The sequence below is a fragment of the Mytilus californianus genome, unplaced genomic scaffold (assembly GCF_021869535.1).
Source record: "Mytilus californianus isolate M0D057914Y unplaced genomic scaffold, xbMytCali1.0.p SCAF_2, whole genome shotgun sequence".
Lineage (NCBI taxonomy): Eukaryota > Metazoa > Mollusca > Bivalvia > Mytilida > Mytilidae > Mytilus > Mytilus californianus.
The window spans coordinates 57,091,974-57,104,594 of NW_026262668.1; the positions used below are offsets into that span (position 1 = coordinate 57,091,974).

The 12,621-nt window shown below is 33.0% G+C and overlaps 1 protein-coding gene across 1 annotated transcript in view; it reads right to left on the reverse strand.

Moving 5' to 3' along the window:
- The window catches only part of LOC127730076 (dual oxidase-like), a 71,052-nt gene that overhangs the window by 53,178 nt on the left and 5,253 nt on the right, over window positions 1–12,621 (reverse strand). The window contains exons 2-3 of the mRNA XM_052238123.1: window positions 4,103–4,206; window positions 3,747–3,824 (exon numbers count right to left, since the gene is read on the reverse strand). Of these exons, the coding sequence (XP_052094083.1) occupies window positions 3,747–3,824; window positions 4,103–4,154 (130 nt within the window). The 5' untranslated portion in view covers window positions 4,155–4,206. The remainder of the gene's footprint in view (window positions 1–3,746; window positions 3,825–4,102; window positions 4,207–12,621) is intronic.

Below are 12,621 nucleotides of genomic sequence, written 5' to 3' on the forward strand. Positions count from 1 at the left end.
TACAACACACCGAAAGACGTCTAATGAAAACAACACTTACAAGTTTGAGCTTTCTAAAAAGCTGTGGACTGCTTCGCTGTATCCTAATTTAAGGTAATATGTGTGCATGTGGTTGTTGATTTACCATAAAGCTTGCAATGCGAAGCAATTACATATAATTGTAAACAGCAATAGATATTTAGTTTCAGTGAAAATGGTGTTGTTCTACTTCAAGGTGTGCGTTATACACCCATGCTTTTAAAATTTTGTTCACTTTACTTGTTGAAAATTAATACATTTACAAATAGACACGACTCTGGAGGTGTGTCTCTCTGGGGTGTGCATAGATTGGCAGAAGTTATAAAATACAGATAATGCATTTTTGTAAACATTATATAGGAACATTGTTTAGCAAAACAAATCGTGCATATTGAAGATTAACAAAGCAAAAAAACACGTATTAATAATTGATATTTCAATATTGAATTTCAGTGTGCAATATATGAGGGGCCTGATGGGTTATTATCGTTCTTCGTGATCGGCGCATTTTCGCTATCGTGATCCGTTTTTCTACAGATTTATTTTATTTTTATATTTTCGTGATCCGTGATCATGGAAATTTATTTTCTGTGAATCGTGATTGACAAAAAAAATCAACTCGTGAATCGTGATGAGATCCCCCCCCCCCCCATCAGGCCCCTCATATATGCATAATAAAACGAACATGAATTAATGACAGTTGATCGGAACTGAAATACACATTATCTCATAGTTAATTTTCCGGCATTTGATGTCTTATCCTGAGACGAGAAAAGTCTGTAATTCTTTATCTCATTTAGAAAAGCTGTTGCTGTATCTCAGTCGCATCATAAAGCAGCCAATCAGAATCTATATGTGATAAGTAATTATTTCAAGATGGCGTGTATATCGACTGAAACTAATAGCTCCGCACCGTGATGCGAAGCAATAAATTTCATGCATCCGAAGCGCTTTTCTGACTTTACCTTCACCAAGAATGCTCAAAGCCAAGCATTTGAAAGACAACAATGTATAAAAACCGAGACAGTTGAAGAGCTATATGACCAAAGAGGCCTAAAAATAATAACCAAATCCATCTAAGATCTGCCCGTGGGAGTTGAAACCTTAGTTTTTTTTTGAAATTCCAAAAAATTATAAACTGACAATTTAAGAAAGGTTTGTTATACAAATGATTTTGCTATACAATATGCATCAAGCTCTATATTTTGTACATCAACAATAAATTTTGTTCATAAATTCTATAAAAACGAAGATGTACAGAAAGCAACTTCTAAAATTCACTTGGCTTATCAAAATATTGCTAATTTGTTATAATATTCGAATTAGCTCTCGCCGCGATATAGCCTTTCTGCGCTAATGCGGCGTAAAGCAAACAACAACTAATCAATCAATCAAAATATTGATTTCTTTGCCTAATTTACACTGGCATTGGAATTTTTCACATTCATGAAATCTTCCTTATGTATATATATAACATGAGATTGTTTTTCGCAGGATGGACTTTCTTTACAACATAGATACTCTTGTGTAAGTGGAGGCAGGACGCATTTTTAACATGAATCTACTAGTACTTAAATACATTTGATGCACATACTGTATATGATCGACAAAGTGTTCCACGTATTAAGGGAATTTGACATACTGAATCTACATATTTATTTATATACATGAGGTCATAAGAAACTAAGTATTTCTGAATAATTCTTTATAACTTCCGTCATTTAAATAAGCCTTTACAATGTTTTATTGCAAAGATTGTCACTTAGATTGGTTTAGTATCACATGAATATTTCTGTAGTCTTTCTTTTAAAAGAATTTATATTTTTTTTTTACCGGAAAGCGACCACAAAAACCGAAAGATTAGCAATTAATGTTGCGGATAAGTAATTAAAGTTTGATATATTTTGAATTATTAAAAGCTGTTTGATGTATGTCAAGTTCAAGTTCAAGTTCTTTATTGTAATCTCTCAGACACATAAAGTGTTACAAGAGGAATTCAATACATATATTTAAAACTAAAATGGAAATGGCAGCAGCAGTACATCCCCTTCTTTTCAGGGAAAACCTTTTAAGCCCGTGCAAAACTAAAGAACAAGATAATAAGCGGTAAACCATAAAACAATCAATAAACGGAACAGTACAAGTTCTCGTTGAGCAAGTCAAAAACTTTCTGATTAAAAAAAACAAATTTGGTATAACAATTTTTTCTTCCTTTTCCCTTTTCCGTTTCGCTTCTAATTTATACGACATGCTGAAGTTAGACAGCTGACATATTCTGTATAATTTTATAAAACTTATTTAAAGAGTTCATCACCATCTTATTGGTGTATACTTGGTTAAACTTGTGTTGATGAGTTAAATATAGCCTTATTTACAATTACTTCATCATTGTGTGGTTTTAGTTCAAACATATGTTATTGTTCAGAATGACAAATGAACCAGATACAAGTTTTGCAACTAAGTAACGTCTTCTATTGTGGTTTTGTCATGTTTGTATTACTCATAGACAAACATGATTGAATTAAGAAATTGTAAGAGTATCAATGAAACATTTATTCCGCACGTATAAATATAAAAACTATTCAAGCCAGTGCTAGTGGCCGTCTTAAACTTGCAGTGAGGTGAGAGTTTTTTTGTTGTTTTTTTTTTTTTTGCTCCGTGTTGAAGGCCTCAGTTACTTTAAGATGAAGAACAGCAATAAAAGCGCTGTTCCTTTGCTTTTTGTGTGTGTTTTTTTGTGCTGTGAATGTACTAATTTTGTGTCATGGATGGATAGTCCATATCCTTTATTTTTCTATTATTTGAATTTTATCATTTTTTAAAACATTTAAAAAGATATAATTACTATAATTCAGCCATACTGTTTTCTATTGTTTTACACTCTGATTTGAAAATAGAAATATTTAGAGTTATCTTTCTTTGTATGCAGATTATTTTTGTTTGTACGCAGTAACAAACGTATATATTTTCCTCTTCATCTAATTCATTTCCGTACAAAAACATTTGAAGTTGAAACAGTAGCGTAATTATTCTTGTACTTTTGCAGGGGTTTCCCACTTTAAAGAACATGCTCTTAAAGTCAATGAACTTCATGAACACTTAAAATATTTTGCACGGAGAGACACTGCTTAGTCATACCTTTGTGTATAACTACCACCCCTTTATAAATGACCCAGTAGTTGACCCTTTGTTCAAAGAGAATTAAGTACTATAGGGATACCGTTATGATGATATGTAAAGTACTTGAAGTGCACTATACAAGTGGTGATTTGCGATGAAATATCTCTGGAAAGTTAACATAACGTGACAGCCAATGTTTAGTTGTCTTTTTGAGATAATTTGAAGTCAAGAACTTTATTTACATGTAGGTGTATCAGTAAGTGCACGTAACAATAATTTTGAAAACAGACACTCAAAATATTTCTGTGATGTCAGCAAAAGAGAAAACACCAATGAAATGTTGTCAGTCTGGTATGTTACTCTGAATTGATAACCTTCTAAATATTTATCAATTTTTCAATTTATAGATTTTTAACACACCTATGAGAATATATGCTGCAGAAAACATTTGACCTTTATTCATAGTTTAGCTACAATAATCTATACTTACAAATGAACTGAAAATAAATACATCATCCACGTTGAACCGTATTCCCGTGAAGGTTCACTATAACACTACTATATAACTAACAATGACATTCAGACTATCATACAATATAAATGCCTACCTGCCGTTCCCCACCTTGGAAATGCTAGATTGTTGTACCAACCATCAAATCTTTGAATTGAGGAATCTTCAGAATTCACTGAAATTTAGAATAAGGTATAGTAAAATCGGAGAATGTGCACTACTATAGTATTTGCCTTTCTGCTGTATAAGAACTACCAAAAACTCTATGTAATTAATACAAATAACAATAGTTCTCCATTATTCAATGGAACTCGCAAAAATAGATTTTTTTCTTGTATTGTAAAAATAATTTACGTGTGAATAATTTCAAAACGTCTAAAAAAAGTTTAATTTACAAAAATATCGTAAAATTAATTCAAACTTCCAAACCTATAAAAAGGTGTCAACACTTACCCCAGTAAAAGGATAACAGTACCAACAGCCTAGGTAAGCAATACTTCATCATATATTCCACCTGATTCAACTTAAAAGTAGTCACTTATACCACTTTGTATTGCCTGTTAAAAGAATGGATACTTTACTAATATTAATTTTAGTATATTTGTCATGTACTATCTTATGTATCTGTAGGTATAATAAATTAGAAGGAAACTTTTAATCTAAAAACTTTTAATTCTTGATACCTTTTTACTATGTGTTTTAAGAATGTGTTTACATCTTTTACTCCATATTGATTTATCAATTGATGTTTGCGTAATATCCAGTATTATATATTTCTAGCATATTCACGAATAGAACGCAATTACAATAAATCTATTTTACAAAGCAGACTGAGATGAAGGGGACAGCAATTGGGAAACGATGGTATTTTGGATTCCGGCAGAAAGTTGCATCTGACTTACTTGCTGTTCAAAAAAATGTTGCCAGGGTTCTCCAACAGGTAGAGAGAATGGCATAAACGAGGCATTGGATTTGATGTACTATTTCCGACCGATATGGCTGCGTATTTATACCACCAAACGGACACCCCTTGAGGGGGTCAAACTTTAGCATTAATCCTTTTTCAAGTGGAAAAGAAGAAATTAATTTCATGTATCCTTATCTTTAGTGTATAACTCTATACGCTTTCCTGTTTTTATCTTGGATGTTATTTCTATTTTTTAAGTGAAACACAGCTAGTCAACTTCATAAACTGGCGGCAATAACAGTGTCTGGACAAAAATAATAATGATAGTCTGTTTTACGGGTTAAACGTAAACGCCTTTGTCGCTCATACAATTTAAGTTTGCTATATTTGTGGATGAAGACGAAGTACGGGAGTTGCACAAATCTTCGGAATACTAACAACGTAGACCAAGCACTGATAATCGAGTGTAGTGTTGCCTTTTTGCAAATAGCCGGGCACTTGATGAAAGATTGAAGTGGTGTATGTAAAGGTGTGATCAGCTTTGCAAATAATTGTACCACTATGTCCCCTCAATAGTCTAGGTCATATTTGTTTTTGTCAAATCATTGTGTAGATATTATGTTGTTAAGCCGTCATTTCCAAAATGATCGCGGCAAGTTAACTATAGGTTTTATTATTTGCAATATTAATGTGAGTATGTGACTGTTCTGTCGATACGTGAACAGTTTCCGTGCAAAATACATGTATAGGCTAATTGGTATTTTTGTCACAGAACAAAAATAGCAACGAGAACAAAAAGGAACGGAAGGTGTCTGAATTAAACACATGTTATGTGTCATACAACGGCTTGTTATATCTTTTTGGCCTTTGAGCCGACGGTTTAAAGAACACAAATTAATAAGTATAACTGCAATACTTTGAATGTTAGAATAATCAGTGACGGTTAAATAACCATGATATTGTGCTTCCAAAATTAAATTTGATGGCATAGCATGCGATTAAAAGTAACCGTTTTTCAAACAATAATCATTAAAACATTTAAGCTTCAAACTTATCTATGATCTGTGTATGTTAGGATTGTTTCATCTTTTTATAAAACAAGACATCGTATAGTGAGGATCACCTTTATGAGTATCGTAACAGGAAATATTCCTTTTGAAAGTAATCGATATTGGGTAAAATATTAGTAAAAAAAAGCAAAAAGACAAATAATTATTAAAATAAAAAAACACATAAGACAAAAGATTATATTTTGTATGGTCTGAATGCAACATAAAGGTCCGAAGTCCGTACGAATGGAGGTACTTTCTCTTTCAACAGGTATATGGCTTAGCCTTAGATAACAACGTCATTTACATCTCATACTTATTTACTTTAAGCTTTCTTAGAGAGAATATAAGATTAAGTGATGGATACGAAAACGGTCAACATAGCACAAAAACAAACAATACAAAACAAAACCCCGCTCGGTACTCTACTATTATGATTATAAGCAAGAATCCAATTAAATACGTCTTTAAAAAAAAGAGTACAAAACCGAACTGGTGACGTCATTAATGAATTAATTCAACAATTACACCCAAAGATCTGAAGAGATTATAACCAGGGATCAGTCAACTATTCGGGAGTGGGAGCTGCATCAGAATACTTAATCTTGCCCTACTACCGGTTATCGGTACTGTAGATGCAGTAGGCGCATGACAAGGATAAAAATCTGCTGCACACGATTACAGGTTCATTGTATTGTAATTCCCATCGGAACGAAGGACAAATATTTGCTATTCACGTTAGCAAAACTTGAATGGCAAACGGTAACACAGATCATAATGTGTATGCAGTAGAGATAGCCGTGTTAATGGTATTTGTTGCGATATTAAGCGATCAATACAAAATATGACACTAACACAAGGTTATAAATCAGGAGGCATTCACCTCTTCGTAGTTAAAATTCTTTAATTGTACAAAATATCAGACACATAAAGTGTTATACATCGTCAGGTGAGTTCTGGAGACGTTGGTTGCGATCACCTATGAACTCAGTTGAACACATACGACCAATGATCGATCTAATTATAAATCATAAAAAAATCAATAACGCGCGAGCGGGAGCTGATACCGAATGGCACTTGAAACAATTCAACACATACCACCAATAGTGTGAATACATAATAGATAAGCACTGTCAAAGGTTTCTGACTTGTGACATGCATAACCAAGTTAGGAGTAGGGGTCTTATATCTTGTGTCAGAAATGACAATCTGATGAGTTTAAAGCGTTCTAATAAGAGTACTTCTTGTACAGAGTAAACATGTCTTTTGAATTATTTAAACTTCGTAACCCTGACTGCTGGATCGATGAGATCGATTACCTATCCAAAATCAACCAGACGTCTGAATTTTTATTAATTCTGGCATTACAAATATGACAAACGGTGCTGAACCTTTGCGAAAATTTGTGTTTCGAATAATTTAACAAACTAATTATCATCAATGTTATAATTATAGGTTAATACGATTCAGAGTTAGATATTTAAAATTCCATCGGTAAACCAATTGCATATTATTTGCAGATAATTATAATTCATTTCATTAAGACTTTTTAGTTACTCATATTTTATGTATGCACTAAAGTACCAAAATGGGTCCAATCACTATATGTCAGCTCATTCAGTTTGAATGTGGTTTTCCGCGTGATGACAAAATAGCAGAAATGTATTGATCATCGATGAAAAGGCATAAATTATAGGGTAGAAATATGGAAAAAAATTCTGAAATAAACTGTTCCCTGCAACTCATAGGTTGCATGTCGTAAAAAACCTACAATTTGCTTTAAAATGGGGGATATTCAAATGCAGTTAAACGAGTTCAAAATGCATACAATTTTTCATAGCAATCCAAAATATCGCTGACTAACGTATAATACATTGCCTCTGTGATTGCCGGTAAAAGACAGTTTTTTGGTGGTATTTTTGGGGGGGACCGAATCAGTCAACGAATTCTGCCTCATTGCTACAAGCATATGCACAATCGATTTCCAACTGAGGTCATTCATCCGGAACCAAATAAGGTTGAATAATATCTTACAAGACAATAATGTATCAGCGAAGTTGAAGAGACTATTTTGACAAAATTGAAACAAACTGACTTCTTATAAGGAATTATTTAAAATTTCGTTCGTGTAAATGGTTGAAGCCCAAAACACTACACGCTATTTATTCCAACGAATACTGTTAAGATCGTAGCTAATGTCGATTCAAGTATCCTTTTAACTACTTTTGATTGTGATTTTTGTCTAAATAGATTTGTTGTTTTCATATTTGTTGTCAATATCGTGAATGCACTGCGGTTTATTCTACAATTTTCAGAAAGCTATGGTATCAAACTTACACAGGATAACAGAAATTACTGAATATATTGAACAGAACAAAGAAATTAAAAAAAAACCTGTAGCATATTTTATTTAACTTTTTACTATTTCTAATCATTAAAGAGATGCGTTAAAAATAATTTCATAAGATATCTGAACGAAAGGCATTCAAACGAATAGCACTTTTCTGTCAGGTTTCATGTATAATTTTTTTTAAGAATTATGAATTATTTTAGTCCTGTGTTTTTATAATTTGTTTATTTCAATTGAATACTCAATTGAGAAAGAAAAAACATCACGTTCATTTTGAATTGTTATAAAAAATATTTCCAAGCGGGAAAAAAATGGATGGTTAACCGCCCCTTCTCTTGAATCGACCAATCTATCAAAGGAATTAATTACTCTGAGCTATTAATTCACAATTAGTGGTTAACACGTCAGTCAATTTAGCTATGGGAAATGTGTGTAGAATGCGTTAGAAATGTAAAAAATGTGTTATTGGGAGATTTCAATAATCTAAAGATGAACGAAACTAGAAACGAGGTAATCAAAGAGTCAACAAAAGAGCAACAAAATAACTATATAGGCGGAAAAGGGAATCTCTAGTACCTTATTGTTTAATTATCGTACCAAAAACTTGGCTGATTGGCAAAACTCAAGGATTAAACAAAGTTTATTCTTTGCTTTATCTTCAGAAAGTTAAAAAAAAATGTATTAACCTGGGGGAAGATATACACACAGCCACGATCGTGACCATGACCTTACCATGCTTACCCTCACATAGCACCATGAAAACAATATAATCAACTGTCTTTCATATAAGTAATTTGTTATCATTGTCACCCAAGGCCAATGTCCATTACGTGGTCATTGTTTCTTATTCTTTTGATTATTAAACAGATTAGTGACCTTTTATAACCAAAGTATTTTTTTGTGAATAATTTCTCAAACGCAGAAATTTCAAACAATTATACAACTGTTTCCCCTAAATAGACCAGGTCATATTTGATTTTGTCAAATCATTGTGCAGATATTTTGTTGTTAAGCCGTCATTTCCAAAGTGATCGCAAGTTAACTATAGGGGATATTTTTTGCAAACATTTATGTGAGTATGCGTGTATTCTGTCGATGCGTGAACAGATTCCGTGCAAAATACATGTATCGTCTAATTGGTATTTTTGTCACAGATCAAAAGGAGCAACGAGAACAAAAACGGAACGGAAGGCATCTGAATTAAACACATGTTATGTGTCATACAACGGCTTGTCATATCTTCTTGGCCTTTGAGCCGACGGTTTAAAGAACACAAATTAATAAGTATAACTGCAATAATTTGAATGTTGAAATAATCATTGACGGTTAAATAACCATGATATTGTGCTTCCGAAATTAAATTTGATGGCATAGCATGCGATTAAAAGTAACCGTTTTTCAGACAATAATCATTAAAACATTTAAGCTTCAAACTTATCTATGATCTGTGTATGTTAAGATTGTTTCATCTTTTTATAAAACAAGACATCGTATATCGAGGATCAACTTAATGAGTATCGTTACAGGAATTATTACTTTTGAAAGTAATCGATATTGGGTGAAATATTGGTGAAAAAAGCAAAAAGACAAATAATTATTATAAAAACACATAAAACATTAGATTTTATTTTGTATGGTCTGAATGCAACATAAAGGTCCGAAATCCGTACCAAAGGAGGTACTTTCCCTTTCAACAGGTATATGGCTTAGCCTTAGATAATAACGTCTTAATTAGATATAAGATGATGTGGTATGAGTGCCAATGAGACAACTCTCCATCCAAGTCACAATTTGTAAAAGTAAACCATTATATGTCAAAGTACGGTCTTCAACACGGAGCCTTGGCTCACACCGAACAGCAAGCTATAAAGGGCCCCAAAAATGACTAGTGTAAAACCATTCAAACAGGAAAACCAACGGTCTAATCTATATAAAAACGAGAAACGAGAAACACTTATGAACCACATCAACAAACGACAACCACTGAACATCAAGTTCTTAATTATTAACATTTATATCTCATACTTATTTACTTTAAGCTTTCTTAGAGATAATATAAGATTAAGTGATGGATACGAAAACCGTCAACAAAAGCACAAAAACAAACAAAACAAAACCCCGCTCGGTACTCTACTATTTTGAATATAAGCAAGAATCCAATAAAATACGTCTTTAAAAAAAAAAAGAGTACAAAACCGCACTGGTGGCGTCATTAATGAATTAATTCAACAATTACACCCAAAGATCTGAAGAGATTATAACCAGGGATCATTCAACTGTTCGGGAGTGGGAGCTGCAACCGAATACGTAATCTTGTCCTACTACCGGTTATCGGTACTGTAGATGCAGTAGGTGCATGACAAGGATAAAAATCTGCTGCACACGATTACAGGTTCATTGTATTGTAATTCCCATCGGAACGAAGGACAAATGTTTGCTATACACGTTAGCAAAACTTGAATGCAAACGGTAACACAGATCATAATTTTTATGCAGTAGAGATAGCCGTGTTAATTGTATTTGTTGCGATATTAAGCGATCAATACAAAATATGACACTAAAACAAGGTTATAAATCAGGAGGCATTCACCTCTTCGTAGTTAAAATTCTTCAATTGTACAAACTATCAGACACATAAAGTGTTACCAGAGGAATGCAATACATCGTCAGGTGAGTTCTGGAGACGTTGGTTGCGATCACCCATGAACTCAATTGAACACATACAACCAATGATCGATCTAATTATAAATCATACAAAATTCAATAACGCGCGAGCGGGATCTGATACCGAATGGCACTTGAAACAATTCAACACATACCACCAATAATGTGAATACATAATAGATAAGCACTGTCAAAGGTTTCTGACTTGTGACATGCATAACTAAGTTAGGAGCAGGGGTCTTATATCTTGTGTCAGAAATGACAATCTGATGAGTTCAAAGCGTTCTAATAAGAGTACTTCTTGTACAGAGTAAACATGTCTTTTGAATTATTTAAACTTTATAACCCTGACTGCTGGATCGATGAGATCGATTACCTATCCAAAATCACCCAGACGTCTGAATTTTTATTAATTCTGGCATTACAAATATGACAAACGGTGCTGAACCTTTACGAAAATTTGTGTTTCGAATAATTTAACAAACTAATTATCATCAATGTTATAATTATAGGTTAATACGATTCAGAGTTAGATATTTAAAATTCCATCGGTAAACCAATTGCATATTATTTGCAGATAATTATAATTCATTTCATTAAGACTTTTTAGTTACTCATATTTTATGTATGCACTAAAGTACCAAATGGGTCCAATCACTATATGTCAACTCATTCAGTTTGAATGTGGTTTTCCGCGTGATGACAACATAGCAGAAATGTATTGATCATCGATGAAAAGGCATAAATTATAGGGTAGAAATATGGAAACAATTTCTGAAATAAACTGTTCCCTGCAACTCATAAGTTGCATGTCGTAAAAAACCTTCAATTTGCTTTAAAATGGGGGATATTCAAATGCAGTTAAACGAGTTCTAAATTCATACAATTTTTCATAGCAATCCAAAATATCGCTGACTAACGTATAATAAATTGCCTCTGTGATTGCCGGTATAAGAGAGATTTTTGGTGTATTTTTTTTTTGCGGACCGAATCAGTCAACGAATTCGACCTCATTGCTACGAGCATATGCACAATCGATTTCCAACTGAGGTCATTAATCCGGAACCAAATAAGGTTGAATAATATCTTACAAGACAATAATGTATCAGCGAAGTTGAAGAGACTATTTTGACAAAGTTGAAACAAACTGACTTCTAATAAGGAATTATTTAAAATTTCGTTCTCGTAAATGGTTGAAGCATAAAACACTATACGCTATTTATTCCAACGAACTGTCAAGATCGTAGCTAATGTCGCTTCAAGTATCCTTTTAACTACTTTTGATTGTGATTTTTGTCTAAATAGATTTGTTGTTTTCATATTTGTTGTCAATATCGTGAATGCACTGCGGTTTACTCTACAATTTTCAGAAAGCTATGGTATCAAACTTACACAGGATAACAGAAATTACTGAATATATTGAACAGAACAAAGAAATTAAAAAACTGTACCATACTTTATTTAACTTTTTACTATTTCAAATTATTAAAGAGATGCATAAAAAATAATTTCATAAGATATCTGAACGAAAGGCATTAAAACGAATAGATGTATAAAACGTTAAAAAAAGAAATAGCACTATTCTGTCAGGTTTCATGTATAATGTTTTTAAGAATTATGAATGGATGATGATGATAGGTTTTAACGTCCGGCTATCCTTCTGGATATTGCGGACTTATGTACTTAAGTTACAGATTTGGATCTGCCTGTCTTTTCGCTTTCATCTTACTTCGACTACGGTGTTGTGGCTGGTACGGAGTATTAGGCCGTTCTGACAGGATGGCTGCTTCCATTGCCTCTTTAGATTCGATGTTGAAGGGCGACGTATGCGGTGGTGTGGTCAGTAGGTCAGGGTCGTTGATGTCAAACCCTTCAACAAAGTCGATCCTACTGCGCTCGCCTCTTTCCGTTGTGGAGGTATAGTATATGAGGCGATGACATGCCTTGTTGGGGTAGTACGGACTGGTAACAATATCCTTGTTTATAACAACTCCAACTGGTT